The sequence below is a fragment of the Corticium candelabrum genome, chromosome 16 (genome assembly GCF_963422355.1).
Source record: "Corticium candelabrum chromosome 16, ooCorCand1.1, whole genome shotgun sequence".
In the NCBI taxonomy this organism is placed as follows: domain Eukaryota; kingdom Metazoa; phylum Porifera; class Homoscleromorpha; order Homosclerophorida; family Plakinidae; genus Corticium; species Corticium candelabrum.
The window spans coordinates 6,514,168-6,541,723 of record NC_085100.1 but is presented as its reverse complement, the minus strand read 5'-3'; the positions used below and the strand labels follow the sequence as shown (position 1 = coordinate 6,541,723).

At 40.0% G+C, this 27,556-nt stretch overlaps 1 protein-coding gene across 7 annotated transcripts in view; it reads right to left on the bottom strand.

Moving 5' to 3' along the window:
• LOC134191915 (echinoderm microtubule-associated protein-like 1) overlaps nucleotides 1–27,556 on the bottom strand; it is a 47,380-nt gene that overhangs the window by 12,336 nt on the left and 7,488 nt on the right. For all 7 annotated transcript variants that reach the window (XR_009971865.1, XR_009971866.1, XM_062660555.1 and 4 more), the window contains exons 3-15: nucleotides 24,744–24,803; nucleotides 24,637–24,677; nucleotides 24,241–24,367; nucleotides 19,296–19,445; nucleotides 14,065–14,137; nucleotides 13,890–13,991; nucleotides 13,211–13,303; nucleotides 5,633–5,773; nucleotides 4,235–4,375; nucleotides 4,067–4,180; nucleotides 1,099–1,224; nucleotides 826–957; nucleotides 634–701 (exon numbers count right to left, since the gene is read on the bottom strand). Coding sequence is in view for 5 of the 7 variants with exons in the window: in XM_062660555.1 (XP_062516539.1) it covers nucleotides 634–701; nucleotides 826–957; nucleotides 1,099–1,224; nucleotides 4,067–4,180; nucleotides 4,235–4,375; nucleotides 5,633–5,773; nucleotides 13,211–13,303; nucleotides 13,890–13,991; nucleotides 14,065–14,137; nucleotides 19,296–19,445; nucleotides 24,241–24,367; nucleotides 24,637–24,677; nucleotides 24,744–24,803 (1,368 nt within the window). In the remaining 2 variants the exon portion in view is untranslated. The remainder of the gene's footprint in view (nucleotides 1–633; nucleotides 702–825; nucleotides 958–1,098; nucleotides 1,225–4,066; nucleotides 4,181–4,234; nucleotides 4,376–5,632; nucleotides 5,774–13,210; nucleotides 13,304–13,889; nucleotides 13,992–14,064; nucleotides 14,138–19,295; nucleotides 19,446–24,240; nucleotides 24,368–24,636; nucleotides 24,678–24,743; nucleotides 24,804–27,556) is intronic.

Sequence of the window (27,556 nt, the reverse complement as noted above, 5' to 3'; positions counted from 1 at the left end):
AAGCGGCGTCAATGGGACGTCATGACGCCAGGAGAGCAAAGTTCTATTCCAGCATCAAAAACCAGAAGTTGTCAGCGTCAAATGTAACCACGTGTGCATTTTTAGTGAATCAGCAGAGCTATAAGCATCCCGGATCTAGAAATGGAAGAAACGTGATTGACGCTGCAAGAGCAACAGCAAGAGAAGGATCATCATCGGAATAGTTGTCCATGATTAGACACGCATGCGCGATCTGACTCGAGACTCGAGACCAACCTTGACGTGCAACTTAGTGACGTCTCAAGATATTGTGAACAGGACGACGCTGGCGTCGACATCACGACGCTGAGTTGACGACGAAGTTGGCATTGACATCAATATTGTGAACCAGACTTAAGATGGAAAAATTTCCCATTTACAGACATGTTTTGTTCCCAAGATGTAGATAAGAGAGCTAAGAGTGTACTTAAGTTAACGAAACAAACCCTGTTTAATTAAGCTTTGTAGCGTACCACATGACCATGCATCATCTCCATTAAAACGAAAAACAATGGTAAACATCATGTTGAATTTTAATTGAGATTTGTAATAAACAAAATCATGTATCCGGGTTTAAATTTAGCAAAGACATACAAAGTCGGGCAGTCAAAATACCTTCCAGTTTGCAAGCCAATACACACAACAGAACCAGTCGAATGAAACGTAGCACAAACAGCTGCATCCTACGCAATAATCATTCATATTAGGACATGAAACACATACTTCACTATTCATAGCAACACAGAAAAAAAATCAAAGCAGTCCAACAAGCTTACACGACCAAACATGTGATAGAAAATAACTTACCGACAGTGTAGTTGACCATAAAGTTGAGTGTGTCATAGCATCCCACACACACACAAGTCGATCATTTCCAGCTGTCACAAAATGATTGTTGATTGGACTCACAGCAAGTCCCCACAACTCATCACAATGCCCCTATTAGCACAAAGTGATGGTGATCCCGTGGTGTTAATGTGGTACAGAACATAATCAAAGACAGTTAAACTCCTGTTATCAAGAGTTTGCTATTCATCAATAAATTTCAAAATCATTTGTACAAACTCATACTGTCATAACCTTCATCTGTTCATGCAAGCCTGCTTCAAAGGTTCCTTTTACAAGCATGTTGCCAGTTGTCCCCAGAATCAGTTGACCCGACACTAAGACCACAATAGCCCTCACTCCTCCAGCAATTTCAGGAACCTATACAATTGTTTAAAATGTTTATTATTGCACAAACTATTACTGCACAAACTATGACAACTATTGCATGCACAAGTGTGTGTGTGTGTGTGTGTGTGTGTGTGTGTGTGTGTGTGTGTGTGTGTGTGTGTGTGTGTGTGTGTGTGTGTGTGTGTGTGTGTGTGTGTGTGTGTGTGTGTGTGTGTGTGTGTGGTATGTGTGTGTGTGCACGTGTAGTCATGGCACCTGTAGCTCAATCATGAGCATGTTGTATATGGTGAGTAAAAACATCCAGGACCTTTAGGTCGCAAGTTCAAACGTGGGATAAGCACAGATGTAATTCACTTGGGCAAGGACCTCGCATTCAACTGCATCTCTCGACTCAGAAGTATGAGTACTTGGGGCTTAATTGTGGTTGGACAGACAGCCGGCTTTGGCAAGAACTCATGCAGCAACTGGTACTTGAGATCCAGTCTCAAACCTGCACCAACGTCAGCGCCATTAAGCCTTGTTTACACAACATTCTGAGACCCGGGCCCAACCCGGGCCAAACCTGGGACCGTGTGTTTACATGACAATTATTTGGGCTGAGGTGGGCCCCGAGCTCAAGGGCACGGCTCAAGGGTATGGCTTACTTTCGAATGTTGGGTCATGCCCCGGCCATAATATAGCTCTGCCATGATTGACTAGCACGCGCATGCAGTTAATCATGGCAGAAGATCGTGAATTCATCTCACATGATTGTGCATGCTCTCATCATGAGCGTCGTCACCTCTACGTCAGTCTATAGCACGTTTTGTTTTCTGCATCCCGCCCTTGTTTACAGACCACGTGATTGACTTGCACTTCAGACTCTGCACATCAAGCTCAGATGCCAATGATGGCCATGGACGTGTGAACGCACAACAGGGCTATGCCTAGGATTACGGGCCCGAGACACAATTTAGCGGCCCATGTAAAAGCGGCCTTAATTGCTCTAGCCAAGTATTAAGGGTATGTCACCATTGCCAGAAACTCTGAGTAGCACCAGAGGCTCCCCTAGAAATAGGCAAAAGGTGCTATCTTTGAGTAACCATTTGAAGGGCATATCCATTTCTTCATTTTTGTTTGCGTGTGCATGTGTGTGTGAGTGTGTGTGTTTTTGCCTCTGTGTGTGTGTGTGTGTGTGTGTGTGTGTGTGTGTGTGTGTGTGTGTGTGTGTGTGTGTGTGTGTGTGTGTGTGTGTTGCCCGTATGTGCGTGTGTGTGTGCATGCGTGTGTGTGTGTGCACGCGTGCATGCATGCGTGTGTGTGTGTGTGTGTGCACGCGTGCATGCATGTGTGTGTGTGTGTGTGTGTGTGTGTGTGTGTGTGTGTGTGTGTGTGTGTGTGTGTGTGTGTGTGTGTGTGTGTGTGTGTGTGTGTGTGTGTGTGTGTGTGTGTGTGCTATAGCTCAGATGGTTAAAGAGTTATCCAATAGACTGTGTACATCCGAGATCTTGCAAGGTTGCAAGTTCAAGTCACAGTTATGGTGAGTTATGGCATAACTTCCTTGGGCAAGAAACTCGCACACAATTGCCTCTCTCGACTCAGGAGTATAAATGAGTGCTTGGTCTTTGACTGGGAGACTAAGCGGCCATCGGCTGTGAAACAACATCAACCACCGAGGTCTAGGCAGACTTCGGGTGCTCACACCACAGTTGGCTTCACAAGCCGGTGCTCCTGTGAGTACCTGGCGTGGTTCCAGGAGATTGCTAGCACAGGCCAGAGTTCTCCTGAGTAGCGTACATGAGCCCAGCTTGTAGGTGAGGCATGACCAGTATCTGGCAGCTCCTAATGTTTAGTTTTTGGGTCTTGTGCATGTGTGTGTGTGTGTGTGTGTGTGTGTGTGTGTGTGTGTGTGTGTGTGTGTGTGTGTGTGTGTGTGTGTGTGTGTGTGTGTGTGTGTGTGTGAGCTCAGTTGGTTAGAGAGTCATAAAGAGTGAGTACATCCGGGACTCATCAGAGTCGCAAGTTCAACTCAGAGTGATGGCGAGATAATGGCATAATTTCCTTGGGGCAAGAACCTCACACACAGTTGCCTCTCAAGTCAGGAGTATAAATGAGTACGGTCATGACTGGAGATAGACAAGACCTCTGGCTTGGCAAAAAAGAATATCTTGCAGCAGACAGATACGCATGAACCTTGGTGTCCAGTCCTAGAGCTACGCTATAGCCAGTGCCCTTGGATGCTCTGCCCAAGTTCCACGTGAATCGTCAGCGCTGGTCCAGAGACTCCAAGGAGTGCACAGGGACTAAGGCCCTGTCTCTGGAGGCAGGGAAGCTATCTTCAGAGTTGTCTTGTTAGAGATGGCACCGGCTTGAAAAGCTTAACGTTTGTCTTTGTTTGTGTGTAGCTTAATTGTGAAAGTGAGCCGCATTTTAGAATAAAACCATCTGTAACCTTTAGTTGGCAAGTTCAAGTCACGGCAAGTACAATCGTAATTCCCTGAGCAAGAACCTCTCTCGCATTAGTCGCTTGAGAATATAAATGAGTACTTTGACTGGAGTAGCAAGGGACTCTGGCTGCGACATGTTCCAATCTGCCCATGTGGTTTCAGGTGGGATCCTCATTGTCAATCATAGTCAATCTGCCACTGTAGTTTTAGGTGGGACTTTCGTCACCCATATCATGATTGGCATTGCAGTAAGTGCTATTGTGAGATTCCTAGACTGGTTCCAGGATTTTGTTTAGTGCAACCCAAAGATCCTGCACAGTGCACAGGAACCCAGACTTTCTGGCTTGAGAGCATGACCATTTAGTATATTGCTGCTCCTAAACCATTTGCCATTTTTGCATGCATGCACAGGTATGTAGCAACACAACAAGCCTGTCCCAGCTAACCTCGACATTTCTTCCAGTTTTTGTAAACGCTTCATCCCATTCAATAATCTTTCTGTCCTTCCCACCAGAAATCATCAAACCATTTTGTGCAACAGTCAATGCAAGTACTGCTCCCTGCATACAGACACTTATAATGCAACACACAGAAACAGAGATAACACTATTTACTGCGTGTGCATCTTTGATGGCACGTCTAATTCTGTGTTCATTGCAGTCCCACACATAGATAGTGCCATTTGAGTCGCCAGTGATCACGTCTCCATTGTCTGAGAAAACAGCTACCGTAATAAACTTTGGCTTATCATGTTTCTGCCAAAAAGTGTAGTTAGAAAACAGCAAACAAATAAACAGACAACTAGCCTCAAACTTCCAGACCAGACAGCGCGTAAAGCGCATGACTCTAGTCTGGACCAAAGCGATACTAAAATTATTTCAAAAGTACTCATTAAAAAGCGATGCTAAATGGTAGTTGGACAGCGTATGATCGTTTTACCTAGTTCAACAATGACATGGAAAGATACCGTGCTTCAAATTACAGAAACATATCATTTGTAAATGCCATGGGATCTCACAAACAAAGAAGAGACGTCTGCTGTGTTTGCTGCAATATCTTGGTGAACGGCAGACTGCTAGCTAGTCTAACCGCTCGACTATTGAGACTACCGCTCTACACGTTGTCAAGGTGATGGTCTAGCAACGCTGCTGTGCATGTCCTGTCACCGGAAGCTTGAAAAGATCAAAGAACTGAAGCTGAAACTAAAACTTAGATGTGTGTGTGTGTGCACCAGCGTCTCTACTCACACCTCTGGCATGCACTTAGCGACCTCAAGGATTTCACACGCACATAATCAGCATTACTGCACTTAGAATAACCAATTCTGCTAAAACAATCAAAATTTAGAGCCAACATTCCGGATCTAAGACACTGATTGGCTTACAAACCTATTCCGAAATCATTTTTGTATTGTTCTGGTCCAGACTACAGTCGTGCGAGAAGCGTGCTCTCTGGCCTGGAAGTTCAAGGCTAACAAACAACATCAATATGGTAAACACAGAATATCTACAAATGTGCAAAGTTGTCGGTCTGGTTGTACACCTGCTTGTTTGCCAGTCAATCAATCTATAGTTTTCTATAAAAATATACCCTCTAAACAAGCAAACAAAGAATTTAATTACACAACTATCTCAAAGTTAGGAGCAATGGCAGACTAACACATGTACACACCACTGTACACTAGATAGACAAATGCAAATGAAAAACAGCAGATGCACAGATATAAGTGCCCTGGTTGATAAGTTAAAGAAATAATTAGGCTTAATTATATTTTAGACAAACAGAAACACCACGTCAACTGTAAATTTCAATTAACAAGTATTGATAATACTTTCAACAAATATTTCAAAATTTAGACAAAACAATACAGAAATGTTGTATGTCTGTGAACCTAGCTGCCTGTTTGCCTCTGTTAATGAAATGCTAAAAATATACAGTTCTAACAACTAAACAATTGTCTGGCTACTTGAAACATATGGCTCTTTGCCCAAAATCAAATCTTCAGTCCTTACTCCAAATAGTCCCATCTTTTTCTGCAGTTTGCCATCATTTACCCAGGTCCAGAAGCAAACATGCTGCTTGCCATACGAGACAACGGACAGTTGACCATGTGACTGTGGAACAGCAACTCCAAGAACAGAATCATTGGTAGTCTAGTATGCAAACCAAGCAAAACAACATTTAGCTCAATGGCAAAACATGTGTACGTATTAAATAAGACATAACAACTTATTCCAAGCAACCAATAATCATCTCATTCAAGCGGCAGTATAAATAACCAACATTGTTGTGATCGTAATTAACAAACAGAAATGGCAAACTGAGTAAACGAAAGCTCATCTTTTGCTGTTAGCATTTACAAATTTCCCTTTTACATGCCTGTTTGACTGGTAATTCTATAGTCAGGTGGCTAAGACAATCTTTTAGTATCATATATGTGCCAAAATACAACAAGAAGAGTTTATATATTATGCCACGTCTTGAAAATAGTACCTTCTCCAGTGACGTTAATGTCCCAGTAAAGACTAAACAAACTAAGTAAGCAAAAACTAAACCTAGACTACTTTTCTGTTCGGCTGACATCTAAAAGACTCTTCTATGGTCGCATGATCATCCATCCATTCATCCTCCATCTGAACAAGCCTTTAAATTGGTATAAACACTTTGCAGAGATTGAGGACTAGAAACAATTTGAATCTTTGAGAATGTAGCAGCTAAAGCAACAAAATTGTCCACCCAGTACATACTACAATATTGTTGGACATCTCGTATTCAGTTAATTGCATTGTACACATGTAGAAGTTTAAACTATCTATGTCTTTGAAAAGATCAAGGTAATGCAGCATAGCAGTCATGAAGTGAGAAGTACATCTATAAGACAGGATCACCAGTGACTATTTACAGTATTAGTGTAACAGGTTACTAAAGCTGGTCTATAAAGTATGTGGTGGTTTGTGTTTGTCGCTGGTACAAATTAATTTAATTTCTAATTAATTTTAATAGTAAAACGATTAACTCATTTCAAATTGTGCCTACTCCAGCGGTGTATCAATAAAGGAAATTCATATCTGAGAACTGTTGCTTCTATGGCTATTGGGAACTCTGCCCTTGGTGCTTTCTAGATGGACATATAATAGCTATGTGACCTGCTCTCCACTCTCCCCCTGCCCTCAAAACATGAGGCATTCTTGAATCTGTGTGTAAGATGTACAATGATTTCTGTATACAGAGTACAATCTGAAAGTTGATATAGTACAAAAACATAGCATAGTATACTACTCACATATATGAATTTCTTTTGCATCTACTCAAGGCATACAGTTACCTCAGTGGAGAGCAAACGAAACAGTGCATGTACACAATTAAAATCCACACATAAACACACAACTACTTATAAAATACAGTTTGTTTTTGGTACTAATTCAATTTTGACTTTTAACTACAGCCTAGTACACACAGTGGTCTTGTCACATCGCCTTTATGTTGATTCTATCATTAGTCTTTTCTGAATTAAATGTAATTTATCAGTGATCATGAATGGAGTCAAGCAATTTTACCTGATAGAAATAAAGGCTTCAGACTAGTTTCAATAAAATAGGTTTCTCCTGCAGCCAATGCAGCTACTAGTAGCTGGATCTATTCAATTTTAGCTCTAACATGTATTTCCCAAAGTCTCAAGAAATAAGTCTAACACTAATTCAAAGAGTCTTGGAGACATGTTCTATGAGTCTTGGAAACCTATTCTACAAGGCTTTCCACGTGTGGTCTACCATTAACTACTAAGCTAGAGTTAAATAAATTTACTGATGTCAACTTATTGCTAAAACATATCACAATCATTTACAAAAGCGACTATGTTCCAAAAAGATGGCTGATGCCCAAATGTAGTCATGTCTAGAGACTTGTCACACCAATGAGAATCAACATTGACTTAGATCACTCCAGAGTGAGGAACTGGTCATGGCTGTTGCTTTGCTTTGTCCCGAAGTGCTCGTAAATCAATTATCGCATACCAAATCAGACCAATTACGCTTGGTGGCCTTCTTGAGGTTAGGAATTCCCCTTCCATTTATTTCACGACTGGCTGTCCACCTATGAATGTGGATCCTCCTTCGACTTATTGTCTCCTCACTTGTGAGAATAAAAAAAGGCACATGGGCAACATGATTATACAGTACACTACTAATGTGATTGTCTCATAGATCTCTCCATCCATCATAAGTTAATTAAGAACCCAAAAACTACTAATGTGATAACGAGAGCCAAAAAGACATAATTTCATCGGGATGGCTAATCTCAAGGTTGCTTCTTTTAACTGTCGAGGTTTTCGATCATGTTACTGAGCTTTTCCAGGAAGTAAATGTTTTAGCTTTACAAGAACACTGGTTGAACCCAGCAGAGTTTAAAGTACTGTCATCTGTATCAGACAATGTTGTATATACAGCCAAGTCTCCTATGAGGCGTATCAGGTTGTAACGGATAGACCATTTGAAGGGGTAGCACTATTATGGCACAGAGACTTTCAACATGCAATATTTCCTGTTGCATGTACATCTGATAGACAGGGGGTGGTCAAGATGACAACATTATATGGGGTTATTCTTGTAATAGCCTTATATATGACCGTAGACTACGGTGATAGTGATGCTTTGGATGAGTACATCATGGTTGGGCTCCTTGGAAAAGACTCTAGAAATTGCACAATATGACCATGTTTTGTTATTAAATGATTTTAACACTGATTAGCAATATGTTAGTAGTTTTTTGGGCAGACTAGATCTTTCTTGTTGAAACATAACTTTTCTTATCCGTGGGTCTTACAGATTCTAATGCAAGCTGCATGAATACATGGCACAATTACAATTTTAGGCGGGAATCGTGGATTGATTATGTACGTGTATCACAATCTATACAGGGGCTTGTTGAGAGTTTTTAGTCCGAGAAGGTGGAAATGTGTCTTCTGATCACTGGGCTATAATGATGTCTATCAATATTGTTGTTAAGACTGGTAGTAATGAGAAGAGTCATTGTCTGGTACTAACAGCTGTTATGGAAAGAGGCGACTGAACCAGACCTCAACAAGTATCAACAAAGTTTAGAAATGGATTTACAATTGATAGACATTCCTGTAGAGGCTGCAGTATGCAATGAACCACTTCTGTGTGAGCATAGTCTTTCAATACAAGCCTTCTATGATAATGTGTCCTCTGCGATAACGAGATCTACAAAACTATGCATTCCAGTGAGAAAAAACAAGATGACAAAGAAACTGGGATGAAACGATGAATTAAAGAGGTTAAAATGAGCCTCAAATATGGCAGTTGGTAAGCCACAACATGGACTTTTGTATGGGTCAGTGTTGAAGTCTCGTAAGCAGTTTAAAACTAAACTCAAGAATTGGAGGAAACAGAACAAGATGTTTGGTGAGTATTAAGTAGAGACCTGAACATGGATCATCATGACCACTTCTGGGGTCGACTGAAAGGAGGAATAAGGCCAAACCCAGAGAGAGCGTCTACAAGGATTGGTCAAGCCGGTTCTGACAGGAATATTCTGTGTCATTGGAGAAAGCATTTTGTTGCCATGGCCAATGGTGAGCCTTCTCAGAAGAGAACAAAAGCATACAAACTTTGAAATGGTGATACGAAAGCAAATGGGTGGACCCAATCTTCCATGGTGGTGTGTTAATATCAAACTTGTTGAGGTTGTAAAGGCTGTCCGACATGTTAAGATGCAAAGGCAGCAGGTTTAGATGGTATCCAACCAGAGCATGTCAAGTATGGTGGAGGTATGCTTGCCTTACATCTGAGTATCGCTTTTACAATGTTTCTCAGACACTCGTTTGTTCCACATCAGTTCCTTTCATCAAAGATAGATGTGGAGATATTACAGACGTGAATAACTATCGAGGCATTGCTATATCTTCAGTGATATCTTCAGTGATATCTAATGTATTAGAGTTAGTTCTGTTGGATCGAATAGAGCATGTTAGTAACTAAGGAGCAACACTTCGGTTTCCAAAACATAAACACAGTTGTGCAGATATCGGTTTCCAAAACGTAAACACGGTTGTGCAGATTGCTCATTTGTGCTTAGAGATGCAGTCAACTATTACCTAAAGAGGGGAAATGCTAAAGTTTTCGTATGCGCTCTGGCCCTATCTAAAGCCGATGATAGAATGCCACACTACAATCTCTTTATCATGTTATTGGAAATGGGAGCGCCAGTGTACTTTGTAAGGCTGTTGTCAGTATGAGAAGAAGACCATGCAAGTCAAGTGGAAAACCCAACTGTCAGACATGTTTACTGTTGGTAACAGTGTCCGACAAGGAAGTGTAATTTCTCCGTCCTTCTATAGAGATAATATAAACACAAATTGGCTATCCGTCAAGGTGACATTGAAACCAATGCAGTGGCTGCTCACTGTTAGGAAAAATAACGATATCCAGTGATTTTTCCACTGTTGTTGCAATCCAACGTTGCAACATACAAGTTCTGTTAAGGAAAATAAACAGACTTACCAACACTAAGAGTTTTCATAGTTACACTTGTGACTGGAATGCCCATGAACAGTCCAAGTGAATTACGTAACGTCTGTATGTGGCTGTTAGTTGTATGCTTTTGTGTTTGCCGTTTAGCTTAGTTTCTAGTTAGACAAAATCATGAAATCTGTATATTTGACATATAGTTATACATATCTATATATCTCCATCCATCCATCCAAATCCCAGATACAGAGTGTCGATAGTTCTACCATAATTGAAGAGGGAAGGGGTCAAGAAACAAAGAAGCCCTGTTTTTTGAAAGTTTAGTTGGTGTCTGTTGAATTTGTCACTATTACCTCTTGCATAAGTCCAAGTTGGATGTTGGGGTTCAGTTCCCATAACTAAAATGAACGCTTTTGTTGTTGATTTCTGTTTTATTATATATTTCTTGTTGTTGCTGCTCAAATATTCTCAAATTTTGCTGCAGTTGACATTGTGAACAAGTCTACGTCTGTTATTCTTTTTTATGTCTTCAAGTTGTTTTGGACGTATACAGCTTTACCTTTTGCCATGTGCTCATGGTCTAATCCGTACTCCAGGGATTCCGCTGGATTCACACTTCTCTACGTCTGATTTTCTCATCGTTCCTGTATCTGGTCGATTGATCGCAGCCTTACCTTGTCCACACTCATGTGGTTTTAGCGCATCTTTCACTTCGCTATCTTTCACTTCGCCATATTAATCATCACCTGGTACTTTCTGAGTTCAGTCTTTTCTCTGATGACTTCAGTCTTTACTGGAGATTACTGCAGCTTCAAAATTGTCCACATTAAAGTGGTCTGGTACGTTTCTGTGAAATATATAGTCATCAAGCTTCTATCTGTTTCTGTTTTCAAACTCTTGGATTGCATTACCTCTACTGAATATTCTACTTGCAGTATTGTGCATTATGTTACATGTAGCTGTAGATTTAATGGACACGTAGATCTTACTACACCAGTGTTAAACTCAAATTATGTAATAATAATAAAAATCCATCATATGCATATAATTTAGAGTCCAATTGGGCAGAACTATCAGATTTCTGTATTAGCTGCTTATAGTTGTATGTTAAAATATAACCATCCTTATTCTTACCTCTCAACTTAACATGTGAGTCATTTACACATGAAGGCATTAACAAGTCATCTCCTCTTCCTATCATCCTAACATCCGGCTCTATCGTACTGGGCTGTCCCATTGGTAATGACAGCTTTGTTCGTGAATCATGCATGGCATGTGCAAACTCGGGATCCGAGTTTTGTACTCAAGTCTGTAACTTACAAGATTGCCAGAGCTCAGTTCGGTTTCTGTGACACTGTCATTCCACACGTCTCAACCACATGGCACAATCAATACTTTCAACCTTGTTGCAACCGGCAGATCAAAAGCATGATGACCTTAGCCTTCACACATGGAAGAAAATTATTGGCCTGGATGACCTGCTTCCAGCCTCAGGTATTGCTACCTGTGAGGAACGAAGGATTTGGTATTTCATCTCTCGAGACAATTTTGCCTGCTGCCTTATTTGCTGGAAGGGTGCACACGGTCCAAGCACTACCCCAGAAGTTCCCAAGGTTAAGTCCTATTTTATTGTCTCTCTGTTAGACACATCCGCATCTGCAGGCAAATTGCTTACAATCTAGAAGCTGCTAAATTGATTCACCCTCTTACATTAACGAAGACCCTCGGCCTGTCCCTCACTTTCGCCATGAACTTGTCTCGGCACAGTCGTGGAAACTTCAACACAAACTGTCCAATACTTTACTGAAACAAATACTGCAACTTTCTTGAATGTGTCAACTCTGACAGGGACACTGCAAGATTGCAATCTCTTCAGGGCCCGGCTTCTGGAGCTTGGTTGAATGCTGTCCCTTCTTCTAATAAGTTCGCAGTATCAGTCTCAGAATACAAGGTAGAGTCTTGCATAAGATTGGGTCTACCTTTGCCATTCGGAAGTTGGGTTTCTAATTGTGAGTGTGGTTCAATGATTGATAGAGGGCTTCCATTTACTTATATGCAAGACCGGCAGATGTCCAAGCTGGCAACACAGCAATACTGTATTGAGTTGGTCAGATTGCCTTCGTGAACTCGGCATACATCATCACAAAAAGAGCAACGAAACTGATATAGTACAGCAATGATAGACCAGATATTGTTGCATTTGCAGATATGGGAAAATCTCTTGATCTTGACATATCTTTACCCACCTGTGGAGTATGGCGTATGTAAAGAGGGCAGCAAAAACTAGTGGGTTTGCTGCAAAGAAACGAGAGAGCATCAAACTCACAAAGTACAGTCACGAACGTCTCCCAAGTGGTAGTCAAAATTACAAAGTATAGTCAAGAACATCTCCCAAGTGGTAATCCGCCAGCCTTCATTCCCCTTGTGTTTGAACAATTTGGGTGCTGGGGAGAAGAAGCTACAAAATACTTGCAACATCTTTTGAAGAAGTCTCGTGATGACCGCAGAAAGCCTAATGTGTCAGAATTCAAGAACTTTTGGACCAGATGTATGGCTGTCAATATTCAGCAATGCGACTCTCGGGTTTTGTTACAGAAGATTGACAGACTTACCAGCACTGAATCTCATAGTTGCACTCGTGACTGGGATGCCCAGTCAACACAAGCTGTGTAACTCTTGCATTAGATTGTCTGCTAATTTGCACACGTATAATTTAGAGTCCAATCAGACAGAACCATCAGATTTCTGAATTAGCTTACTTATAATTATATGTTAAAATACATGTATATCCATCCAACCAACTATCTATACATATAATTTAGAGTCCAATCAGACAGAACAATCAGATTTCTGTATTAGTTGCTTATAGTTATGTTAAAGTACATCCATCTAGCCATCCATTCATCAATATGCATCTGTCCACTTATCTGTCCATTTGATTCTATAGTAGTGCATAGTTGTTCTGTTTGTCCATTTGCTCATTTTGTATTTTGTATGCAAATACAAAACTTCTATTTACCAGCTCTTCTGTAAACTGCAAATGTGCATTTGGCTTCTTACATCCATACATATAAATACTTGGATTTATGCTCACAGGCTTACTCTTGTTTCTTGCAGTTTTCTTTTCTTCTTCCAATCCCACACACTCATCATGTGCTCATTGCTTTCATCAATGGCAATTAGCATTTCTCCATCCTTACAAACACAAACAACTCATACACTTCTAGAGCTTCAATGTTATACAGTCGCATGTCACACAGCTAACACTCTTGGGACCAGACCCCTGTTGGATAAGTGAAAATGTTGGATAACTGAAACTGTTTCGAACTCAACTATTGTTCATATTATATCGCATTTTTTCCACATTAGGTAAACTAAATCTAGATGCAGAATGAATGTAGATGTAGATGAATGTAGAATACAATGAGAAGAAATGCTTGAACTCACTCTCAAACTTGTTTCAAGAAACAACTGACATGCACGTGGATGTACATGTACATACACATATGCAGCTGACCAGCCATGTGATCAGCCACGTGATCAGCCATGTGACAAGCTTGACCTGTCGGATAACCGGCGTGTTGGATAAGTGACATTTGACTGTAATATTATTGCATGTCTACAACAATGGTACCACAAGAGCAGCTTAGCTGTAGCTACCTATCCCTTACTAATCATAATCTCCGCAGAGCATGCACAGCACCCATCCAATCAATTAGTCCAATAAATCTGATGGCATTAGTGTATTTTGCACATACTTATAATTGCACATCTACAATACCTGTGCTGAAAATATGAGACAACTGATGGCTCGTTCAAAGTCTCCCACTCCAATCACAGCCATTGTTTCCAATGTTTCAACATCCCATATAAGAATGTGAGGCTGCAATAGACAATAGATTACAGTACTAGTCTTATGAAACCACAAGTTTTGCTTGTCATTTGACTATACAAACCTTGCCCATATCTTTGTCATGGCTAGCAACTTGTCCAGTAGCCACAATTTTCTTGTTTGGATGAACAGCCATACTAAAAAATAAGCACATACACATTAAAGTCATACTCTCTCTGTTCTATGTACTATCCCAATTTTATAGTTATTACGTTTCTGCATATCTACATGTATGAGTATGTGTTCGTTGGTTTGTGTAGAAAACCTTAATTTCTAATCCAAAAAGCTTTGTGGTAGGTTCAGTAGATGGTTGTTTCAATTAGTGCATTTCTTCGTATGATCACTATGCTTGGTGTTGAAAATTGTGTTTTGCCCAAAACTGTGTACCGTTATTACAGTGCTTGGAGCATGCTATCTGTCAAATCGAAGAGTAGGAAGGTGAAATATCTACACAATATGTTGACAGCACACATGATAAATTGACCATCCTAAAAATTGGCAACAACTTTAAGATAGGCATCACAAAAGAACTGGTCCTAGCGGATCACCTTGGTGGACTCCTTGAGATAAAATGATAACTGATGATGATCCTTGTAAATATAGAAAGAGCTAGGGTGACGTCTGTTGAACGTGACTGGACACATCATTAAAGGCCTAACACACTTATTTTGATTGAATAGAAAGCACTGCAAACATCTGATCTGAGAACAATCCAATCCTGATTAACTTCTAGCAACAACCTATGTGGTGAGCAACAAGCTCAGTGCCATTCTTGCCAGTGGCAATTTCAGGAGGTGATATACCCATAGCAACAACTGAACATGCAGAGAAAAGGCATTTTGTTGTGTCAATCAATACTTAAAGTGTTCAAAACGCCATCTGAAAGATCCAACGCCAGACCCACAAGGAGATCTCCATACTGTGTCATAGAAATGTTTTCGACAAATTGATACCTGCGCAGTGGGACGTGTCTGATAAATCAATATTCTTGACCCTAGGATGTTTTAATGCCAGTTTCTTTGCAGTATCTGCTGAGGATAGACCCAGACCATCACTGGTAACAACTCTAGAAGCCCTTGATAGTTCTCCACAATAGACAAGCCATAAAGCAGTTGCACAACGCACCTCTTCGTTTCCTTCGCTGGGTTTTGTAGCAGAGAAACTTCCAAACAAGCTCCTTACACTCCCACAATATGTATTTCTGATACAGCTCCTTCATATTCTTGACGCCGTGCTGCCCTCCTCTAACGAGAGCTGTAAGAGTCATGCGAGGAATCAAAAAAAAAGTTTCCAAGTCGACACATCACTAGAATCATCTTGAATTTTTTTGTAACACCAACAAACAAACAAAAAAACTGGAAACATGATCACACAGCTGGATTGATTGTTTGTACAACACGAGGAGGTGTTGATGTGATGACTGCATCAACTGGCAGATCTCTTATGAACTTCCAAGCTGTGGTCTCATGGTTCACAAAAGATGCTATTCTGAAACTATTAGATGATGAAGAGACGCCAGAGACTTGAAAAAGTGACAAGGCAGATGAATCAAGGAAAGACAAAGGCCGATTGAGAAGGAGAGGTCACGACATTACTTCAGGAAGGTGTCCGATTGCCAGATGTCACACATTACTTCCAGAAAGCGTTGGATAGTCAGATGTCACCGCCTTTGACTGTTGGATTGTGCATTCAAAATCTTTGCGCTTTCTACACTGAGATGTTAACCTGATTTTAGAAACTATCTGTTTGTCTGTCTGTCAATCTGTCAATACATATATTTTCAAACATTGAACTATTTACATCAACTGCAAATCACTTCAAAGTAAGGATCATCCATAATTGTCGACATTTACTCAAGACTACAAAGAGTACGTTAGGGGGAGGGGGAAAGAGTACTCTTCGTTCAAATTGACCTTTTATTACACAGGAAGTGCTAATGAGACTGTGGTTTCACCAGGTGTTTCATATAGTGACCTTCTTAAGATCTTCAGTAACCGCCTTTGTGTACTCTAACAGATCTTCTTACATGCAAGTATGCCCCAAATAGATCGCGCATTCTAGCCTTTGACCTTCTATTCTGAAAGTAACAGTGTCCAAAGGTCCCAATATTCGACCATTGCTTACGTCATTCTAGCTCGTAGATCTAGAATGTTTCGGCATAGACGACGGAGAGGACAATGCAAACATTGTAGTAGTAAGTGCAGATAGCTACGATTCGGAACAAGAAGACAAAAACACACTGGAAATGGACCTAGAAGACCGAAGGCTCAAGCAGTGAACGAGATCCAAAAACATGTCAAATCTGGCAACAAATGTGTATATAATTGAATAGAGATGAATGAAATTAATACTTATTCACTCTACTCAACTTTGATATGCATAAGTCCTATTGCTCTTTGCATGTTTAGATCACTCTACTGAAACTCCAAAAAAATGAAATGCAACGTTCTGCGGTTATAAATGGTGCAAAGATAATCGCGGAATTCCTACAAACAGCAAAGTTACTGCGATTTTCCAATGTAAAAGGTCAATGCAAATGGAGAGTAGTTGTATACTTTTAGGGCAGAGTATAAAAATGTCAATGATCTCTAGTGCTCCAGGAGTAGATAGAAAGTGATACTGAAGTCAGTGCTAGCTGTTCGTCACATGTGTTCGAAGTGTACATTGCATGGGATGCTAGGTACTCTACAGTAAGTACTAACAGACCTGTCTAAGAGGACTTGCACTGTTCATACAACGTCGGCGAACAGGTAACAGCAGTTTGTGAACACCGAAATGACTGTATAGTTCATAAACTACATGGTAATGAATTCCACAGAGTTGCTCCTCTGTATTCAACCGTCCTCTTTAGTGTCTCTGTTTTGGGTCAAGGAATATAGAGAGAGTTGGTAGTACTAGCACAAGTGCATCTTTCAGTTATCTAACTTCGCCAGAGAACCACTAGAAGCTTTGTATATGAATTTTTCCACCTGTATCCTGTGTCTGCTTTAAAAATCAGCAAATCTCATGTGCTGAAACAATGGTATGTTTGCTGGGTTTCATGAATGAACTATTTGTAATAACACGTACAGCTTTCTTCTCCAACCAATGGAGTCGTTGATTGTGTGTCATATTGAATGATGACCACGTAACAGCAGCATAGTCAATGTTAGGCTGTATCACAGCTTTATAGAATAAGAATCTGTCCTTTTCAGTCATGTTGTTTCTATATCGCCAAAGAGCTCCAATCTTTCTAGAGCTTTGATCAACGATAGCTGAAACATGATGTTTCCAAGAAAGATCACAGTCAAAATTGACACCAAGATACTATATCTGAACCAATGCAGATGAGGTTGCTCAGAAGGATGATTATACTTAAACTTACTGAAGCGCAAGAACTTGGGACTTCTTTGCATTCAAAACTAGTAGATTGTCTTGAAACCATTCATTCATTTATTTAATATCCGCATTTAAGATCTTGCACACGCTTGCAGATGTAGGGCCTGAGGCATACATACAGGTATCGTCAGCATACATCAATAGTTTACAATTTGTGACAACATCAGCCAGATCTCTTGTGTACAGAATGAACAAAAAAGGACACAATATGGATCCTTGAGGGACTCCTCTTTACATGAAGAAGGTGGTGACACTTCGTTACCAACTCTGGCTGACTGCGTACGACCATGTAGATAATCCTAAAACCAAGATAAACAATTCCCTGAAATTCCAAGTTGCTTCATTCTGCACAATAAACAACCATGACAAACTGTGTCAAAGGCCTTTTTGAGATAAAAAAAACAATACCAGTAACAAGCCTTTGTCCTTGGTTTTCAAAAGGTCGTCAGCAAAAAGAGTAATAGCTTCTTGTGTAGAACAACCAGGTCAGAAACCAAACTGAGCTTCCGGTAGTAATTGATTGGTTTCAAGGTAATGTCTTAATTGATCAAAGACAAAGACTCCAATATCTTGGACATGATAGGAAGTAAAGATATAGGCCGGTAACAACTTGGATCATCCCTTGATCCTCCTTATAAACAGGTACAATCAGAGCTTCTTTCCAAGCTTTTGGGAAATGACCTTGGCGTAACAATGCATTTAGAATCCAACAGCTGACTTGATTAAATGGAAAAAATTGTTGTCTAAGGTAGTCAATCCTTGACATATGACAGACACAGAGCAGTAACACTCTGAGTATCACTATTCAAAGTAAAATCTGTTCATAAAAGATCTTGTCCTTTCAAGCACAGTCAAGATAAGATTTAGCAACATAGTCTTCCTGCCTAATTAGAATAGCAAGTGTAGTTGTGCCAAATTCCATATTTGAAAAGTTTACTTTGACTGTCAGATATTTTGGCCACTCACAGATTACAATTGACATTATATCTCCTCTGTGCTGCAAACTTATAAAAGCTTGCTGGTATTGAAAAATCCAATAGCAATAAAATTGCAAACAAAGAATATGCCGTCTACTGTGGCATCCTTACCTATTTGTAGTCTACTTGTTCTTACCTACCTGACAATGACACGTATGGTTATGCAGAATCATCTATTGGGGTGCACTACACAAAAATATCAACCTGCCAATTATACCTACGTAATGAGACAACTTCCTGGCTATATCACTCATTTGCACACACATCTCACCATTTATGTACCAGTTAGTCGGTTGGTTCTATATGTCACTTCATCCAGCCACCTGCTTATCTCTCTGTCAGTCTACCTAGCAGCTGCTTCTGGGTCACTCTACTTTGTCAACAATTTCACGAGTGTACCAATCACATACTTACTACTCCCTTCCCCTACCAATAGTATATAGGTTAGACTTTAACGTTGACATACAAAAGGCAAAGTGTGGACCACAAAAAGCCATAGTTTGAGAGAAACACAGAATGCGTAGAGTATCAGCACAGGGCCTTTGATCATGAAAGCAACACAGAAGTGTTGATAAATTTTGATAAAAACAGCTTGGAGATCTATGCACAGCCGAGGGTCTCTAGAGCAAAAGTAGGCTATCAAGGTCCTCCATGTTTGGGTGCCAGTATAAATAGGTCAGCCGGCATAGAAACAACGTTTGACATTGCTACGTGTGAGGAAAACAGTTTCGCTAGATTATGAAGTCACTAAAGCCATTTTCTACAAGTCAACAGCTTACAAAGTGTACAGAAGCCTCTGACCTTTCCCCAGGGTGCATCTTGTAAGCTCGTGAAACTGACAACAATAATGAGTCACCCCTCATTCATTCACAAATCACATCAGCTATTTGTCCATACGTCAATCCTTAAATTAACTAGATAATAATATACATTATTTTACCATTTAATGTCATCGTTGTGTTCTGTAAAGTGTCTCTGTGTTCCTGATTCTGGATTATACATAATAGCCACAGCAGCAATAAAGTAGAGTAATTCGCCAGACGGCAACACGAAAATGTTAGAACGACAGTCTTTCCCACGATATCCATACCTACACAGCACAGCAATCCAAATACACTCAGTATATTCAAACATAAAGTTAGAAGTCTCAAAAAACTCCAACAAATACAAGTGACTTCTGGCAATAGTACTCATAGTCCTGAGCCTATTATTAGCTTTCCTTCTAAATCTTGTTTTCTGACCAGAGAAATTCAGCTCCCTACTTGAAAGTAAGCCATCCTGAATGACTCCATTTGCAATATGTAGTATAAATAGTTAACTTTGTGCACATGTACCACATCTACATGGTACCCCTGCTTCCCTACAGTTTTGAATAACTACAGGACAATGCTGAAGACAGTTTAAATCTACTAAAATTGATTCAGCTGGAAAGGCAAACCAAGAAATCTCAAATGGTTTTAAACTTCAACAGTGTACAAAGGGAAGATTCTGTATTAATAGCTTCATCAGCCATTGTTTTAGTAGATCTCACTTCCCAAGAAATAAAAACAAACACAATGTTGCAATCTTCTCCTTGTTGTTGCAACTGAACACAATACCATAGGACACTTTCAGAGAAAGTGCAGCACATCCGCAAATAAGCTATTTATGCATCATCTTGTTTGGAGTGGCACCCACATCAGCAGCTGAATTTCTCTGTCGAGAAAGAGTTATAAACTAAAAACTAACAATAGAATTAGCACAGATAGTGCTGTCTGACTGTCATTAGAATGCCACTTTTACTTCCACATGCATTCCCCTTAAATTAAGAAAATGTTGCTACAGATGACTAAATTATGAAGAGTACCCAAAACAGTGAAAGATGTGCCTTAAACTGCATTTTTATGTTTGCAAAACCCAGGGCATATTTAGCCAAACTGTCTGCACACTTGATACTATCACTGTTGTCTGCAGCAATGACACCTTGCTAAGAGCAGTATAACTTCAGTTCTATGCCCAAATCACGTGTTGTAAAGGAAACATGAGTTTTCAAAACCTAAAAACTATAAACATAAGCTCAGTTTGGTATACTAATAATTGAAACTGACCATTCCTAAATGAGGCAGAAGCAGACATACTGTACCACATGACATGGGTACAGCTGTGACCGTTGATAAACCTCCAGTAACCCTTGGTCTGCAGTAAGTTCATAAAGTCAAAGGAATCAAAGGTCGCATTTAGGAGACAAATTCACTGTCACCCTTAAATGTACAGATTAATGCTGCTATTAAGAGTTCTATTTGCTAAGTCACAAAGTCTCCACATCTAAGGCTGCTACTAGTTTGATTGTTTAAAATCTGGTCATGTCTTTCCAGACACTAGCTCATTTCATCAGGAAGTAATTACTATATCAAAAACAGTTCACTCAAACAACTATCAACATGGGCTAATGTAGTGGAACAATTTGATAAATTAACAAATACCACATTGACACAAGCAACTGCAGAACTAAGTCGAACTACAGGTACATAAAATTTCTTTAATATTGCCATTCCATTACTCTAGTAAAACACTTGATATAGGACTTGTTTCAATGCTGATTTTGGCCTTCTAGATCAATTTCTGCTATACCTGGCATGGTTCTGGTCTCTAGTGTGAACGTGGTATAACTTATTCTACCTACTTAGATTTCTAACAGTAGACTAGCTGAGGAAGATAAAAAGGTGTTTTAAATAAATAAATAAAAGTTAATACAAAGGTTAAACTGTTTACAAAAGCTGTAATTACTGAAAACAAAAACATACATGTGTACTGATATAATACAAACCACAAAGTCAAGACACAACCCGCTGCAGTAGAGCTGTCTACTAAAGTTGCTGAAAACAATATATAGAAACCAAAAATGACAGACTGAGACACATAGCACACATAGAGCATAATGTTCTCTAATAGCAAACAATTCTATTGCATGTCAGCCCTGTTGCTTGCTGTTGTATATATGGGTGCTGGCAGATTAGTCTTAGCACAGTTGGTTATTGTATAGAGAAGGTTTGGCTTTACTGTCCATAAACCAGTATTACTGCATTATGCCTCACACATTTGACATCTAACATTGGCAAAGGAAGGTATTATCAAAGCGGTACCGCACAGTAAATAGCGCCACCTATTGTAACACCATTGACAACAGATGAAACCATAACGATGTGGGAATTTTAAAATTGCTGTCAATCAGCAAAATAAACATAGACAAATACCCATTACCCAGAATAGAAAAGACATATAAGAAGTGTCTGACAGTGAATACTTCGAAAGTTTTTCTAGTACGAAAGGCTACCATACGCTACCGCATCAGCTCCTGCCATTTGGCAACACATGATGGACACGATCTTACAAGAAATTACGCAAACGGGATGTTGGCTAGATGACATCATTGTGATGGGAACAACAACACAAGAGCACCGAAAACACTGGAGGAGGTACTTCAGAGATTCGAAGATTACAGGTCAAAAGTGAAAAAATCAAAATGCAAGTTCCTACAAGATTCAGTACAGTATTAAGGCAAGGCAATTTTGTTTGGCAGAGGGCCTTAGCCAATCTCCAGAAACGGTGAAAGCAATCACCAAGTCGTATTTCAATATCTCTACATTCAGACAATGAGCATTGCCTTTGGAAAAGTCTGTTCCAGTTTCTGTTCATAACAATAATCCAAAGGGTTTAATCCCAGAGACACACCAATAGATCCACAGCCATGCCAACTTACTCTTCGTTGCTGAGACTCTTATATCCGATAGTGTATAACATGGTCTTGTTGATGCTTTAAAACTTTGGTATTTCAGAAGCAAACAGTTTTCGGAGTAACCTAATTTCAGTAAGATGAGGCACAGATTTGGTGTGGCAGAACTAGGAGATTTCGGGTATCACATGAGATCTAGTACCGCCTGCCCACTACGCTGTGGTCTCATGAACATGGTGCACCTGGCTCTTGCATTTGTGGATTGCTCTTGGAAGGCTCGTTGTTTCTCCAAGCAGTAGGTTCTTACCGCTGCATGCAAAACTTCCAGGAGTGAAGTATCCAGGTTACTTCCATTCTATCGGCACCTTCTGCTCGTGGGGTACAGCACTTAGAAAACTTTAGGTGTTATCTTAATTTAGGTAAAGGAAAGTCACATCGAATATCACTGAAAATAAAATAACACCGAAAATAACACGTTATACAGTATTAAAGAAATGCACACATAGCATCAGATAAACTTGTACAATTTCCATGCATCTATCAGCACCATTTTCTCCACCCTGTTGTCCAACCTGCCTTATCTGATGATTTGAGTGCAGTCAAAAGAATCATCTAAATATCCATGCTAGTGCACATGCATTAATCTTCCCTGTAGTTGCCCATGACAAAAGTGTAGCAGACTAATAGATGAAATGAATGTACAACTCACAAGCAGTTCGTAAATGCACACAGTCATGATCATCCTCCTCACACCCCAAACAGGAGCGAAAAGAACCACAGAACAAACAATTCCCAACACCGTACACACGTTCAAGAGCCAGATTGTCACCCATATAAGCTACTGTTGTACCATAGCTGATGCAGCTAGCTAGCTGTCTGTACACATATTATTATCACACAAGAAATGATGTTGCTGCCGATGCTGTCTCTTATAGCATTGGTCTACATGTATGGCAATATGACTACTCCACTGTGCAGCTGTACCCATATAACCTCCCATGACTACATATACCATGCACAATCCTACCTTGCTTAATTTGGCAATCAACTTGTTCACGCTCACTAACCAAATCCCAAATCCTAGTCGCCAATGGCAGTAGGATACCAAGAATTTTAAACCCTAATCCATAATCTTAATTGGTTGCATCCAACCAGCAACCAGCTAAACCTGCAAGATCATCTTTCATCAATACACTTTGTTCTCAACACTTAACTTTCCTCTCACAAGTCAATTTCCTGCACTACTATAACAAGTTTCACAAGGATAGAACAAAACAATGTTAAATACAGCTGTAAACAAAATGATGTCCAAATATTTTGACATGAAAACCAGACTGACTCACCAAGACAAACAAGTAATGACCACATGACAGTTCAGGAATGTGCAGTTCTAGTTGCAACAAACAAACACTACAGCCCTGTCCACACTGGCAACTGGATCACAATCCGATTGCGATAAATCCAATCCACATTGGGAGGTGGTTTCAATCGCAATCAGTTGAATCCAATTAGAAATAGGTGAGCGTTACCGTCACGTACGCTACAACTGTAGTCTGAACATCTATCTCTGCTCTCTCATCTTCGTTCTCGCTCGCCTTGCGTCACTGTATGAATGCTTTCCACAAGCAAAGAACCCACACATATACATCGGTCATCAGTCATGTGATATCAACAACGAGGCAGAGGTATCGTTTCAAAGTGCAGCGTGGACGCTCGCTAACCCGATTGGATTGTGATCAGCACAATTGCGATCCGATCACGATCCGATCGCGATCCATTCTGGTCTAGTGTGGACAAGCCTTAAGATAAAACTTAAATCGATACAAAGCAGAAAGCAGAAATATCGACATTGGACCATATCTGCTGCTAACACTTTCAGAGTTATATCAATACGTACTCGTAGAACATCTGAATCAAACCATCCTGTAACAACCACAGTATCATTGCACATGTGCACATCAAATTTTACTCATATTTTGGTCAAGCTCCAAACTGGACTAATAAATCTGAGCATCAAAATTTCATTAGTCTGGCCTATATCTCTACCAAATTTCATGTACCAGTTCAATCAGAATATTTGCAGTAATCAATTGAATTCCAACTATTACAGAGTAGTTAATTATATGGCTTGATTTTATTATTAGTAACATGAGCTTTATGATAAGAACCTTACACCCATTCCAGTTGTAATTTCTGTTGTGGTGCCAGCATTGCCTGGTCTGCTTCAGAGATGTCAATACCAGTGGGAGCATACAAAACAACAGACCGACCACGCAAGTACAGCCGAACAGTATTGTCACCTATGCAATACAAAATACAGGAAATAGTGACAACTCTAAAATAATAAATAAAGACAATGATACTCCAACAGACAAATTGCAACATTAGAAACTTAACCTCACATCAGCAGCCATAGACAAACGGATGCACGCAATTCAAGCTGACAGGCACAATGACTATTAAAGAAGTCAAAATTTGCACTAATCCACTGCCTGTGCACCATGCAATGCACCAACCCATCACATAGGCACAAGAGCTATTCGATTACACAACGCCACACATAACTGACCAGTACTGACAGTCCTTGGCTGACTGTGAACAGGGCCTGACCTGCAAAGGCAGCATATAATCATAAATTTTTGGTACCACAGAACACTTGCTAATATATTTATCAACCTTCTGGAATGTGCTCCTCCATTACGTTTCCCCTTACTAGTCAAGTAAGGAGTGCCTGACCTGAAATAGAACAAACACAACTCTGATTACATGAAGAATGACTAAGCTGCTGTTTGGTGGTGTTCAGGCAACAAAGCTGTTCCAAGTAACAAAACAGTACTGGTTCCCCCAACCCACCATATAAATATTTCACCATAAGCTGCTGTAACTAAATCAACCAACTATACATGAAGCTGAACAAGAACAGCATGCATAAAGCAAGACAAATGAGATTGACATCCGATCACAGAAACAGACTATCAGCTTATGTAAAATAATAACAATCAATTTAGATGTTCAATCATTGACATCTACGTAATTAAGTTTCTTCTGTTTCCAAAAGGTGTAATATTACACTCTGCTGGCATGTCAACTGTAAACTGCACTTGATATGACAACACAGTACAGTGAACTAATTATACAACAGACAGGGGCATAGCGTAACCTCTACAAATGGGGGCTAAACTTGACAATGTTACGTGACACGCCCACTTTCAAAACAACCCACTTTTAAACACGCCCCCTTTTATTGGCTTCTAATTGACTGATACGTATAATCAGTGGCAGATCCAGACTAGAAAAAGGGTGATGTATATACTATACAGCTTTGGTCCTCGCAAGTATTTACATGCCAATTCTTATGACCATGCCTACGATGATAGGGCTATAGCCCGGTTTAGCCTATGCCATGCTACGTCCCTACAAAAGATTTACATAATAGCAAGTAAGCAAACTTATCCTCATTACAAGGTATAATACATGCCGCTACTGTCTACTGTCATAGTCAAACTGTTATGCTAGATATATATGCGTTGGTATGTAGGGTTGAGTTTATCTTCAATATTCTGTAAGAACGGGTATCAGTATCAAAGCTGATTTCTCTATGCCAAACTTCCACGCTTGCAACAGAACCTGTTCATGACTTCTCAAAGTTGTCATTGCAGTGCATGGTCCCTTCTCAAGCGACCAAAACCCCTCCGTGTAAAATTTGTCGATGACGCAAACGCTACACCTTCCAGTTCATTTGAACACACACCCACACTAGCACCGTGTAGACTGTATGTGTCGTCACCCTCCGCAACACTTCCAGCGATCAAACATTTTATTTTATGCTGATTGAAGCCGCTCTTCTACTGCTAGTATTTCTCTCTAAATACATGAGTAGTTTGTCGATTTCTAGCCTCACTGTCCACCTCGCCAATTACTGTATCTGCTCGTATACATCGTTACCGCTGTGCGTATCTACGCTCATGCAAAAAGACTGCAAACAAGTATAAAAACATTTTGAAAAATGAGAAAGATAAAGTTTCCTTACGAAAAATAATAGAAACAAGACCATGTAAGGGTGTGCTGTGACATCTTTCGTATACAAACTGACTGAGCAATACATCATCCCTACATTGCACCAATTTCTAACTAGAGCCACTACAATATGTGTTTTATACCTTAATAATAAGAAAATGGTGCAAGTAGAGATGATGTATTGCTCAGTCAGTCGGTATACGAAAGATGTCACAAAACACCTTTACATAGTCTTGTTTCTATTCTTTTTCGTACATCAACCCTACATCTTTTTCATTTTTCAAAATGTTCTTATACTTGTACACTAATACCTCAGTTATCAAGGCACCTCAAGACCGGGCACTGTCTGTAACTGAAAAATATCCATATCTCAAAGGATTGAATTTACAATATGTCATGTTTCATGTAATGTGTAGTATATCATTTACCAAAGAACAAGTAAACATAGAACAACGAATCCTGGTTACTAAACTCCTGGAGGCTTTAAATTAACTTAAGAAAGCAGATATTCTTGTCTGCCTAATGTTGCTCCTCCTCTTGCGTGCAGCAATGTCTCTCAATTTAAGCACAAGCATTAGATGAGCTGAATCCACATTATCTTGTGCTTGGTGACGGTCGGGTCCTCTGCACCGAACACGTGGCAACTGATCTTTTCTCGATCTTTCCAAATGTCTCCAGCAGTTGACTTCGGCAGTTCAAAAATCTCAGCTACACGACGTTGAGACTTTCCTTTCTCGATTTCTCTTATGATTTCTATCATTTTCTCAAGTGTAAGGACAGATCGCCTCTGCTTACTGCATGGTCGCAATTTCCATGGATGCAAAATTGCGCATGCGCATTCATGCAAAAACATTTTCGCACGTGATCGCTGAAACTGCCAGGAAGATCAAGGTGCCCAAAACTTCGAGGGCCAGATAACCGAGGTATTAGCGTAGATAAGACACTAGATAAAGCATGAATGATTATTATCCCAAGGGTTTCTCATCCAACATCCTGGTCATTCATATTACAGCTCATTACATTCAGCTTGTCACATCCATTACAAAAACATGTTTGTGCGACACTTACCAGCTAAATTTCAAAAGCTCGTTTTGCATTTGAACAAGTTGTTGAATAAAATGCAAGAGTACTACAGTAGGACACCACTTATCCAACAGCACGAATTATCCGACGGTGCATGGCTTGTCTGAACTGCAAGGCTGTGCACAAGCTAAGATATACGATTCCTGTGTGTACTGTACTGTATCCATGATCCACATGTCATCAAATTAAATGTGAAGCTCTAGAAACGGTTCTTCAGTACCTGGAAGAACAACCTGAAGTTTCAGTAAGCACAATTGTCCTACTGAATGGGTTGATGATGAAAACTACAGCAAGAAGAGCGAAAGCATTGATCCAGACTAAGATTAGTGGTTACTTTAAGTCTTGACAGTTCCCATTAGCGTTCTCCCTAGTCAAAGAAGTTGTACTGT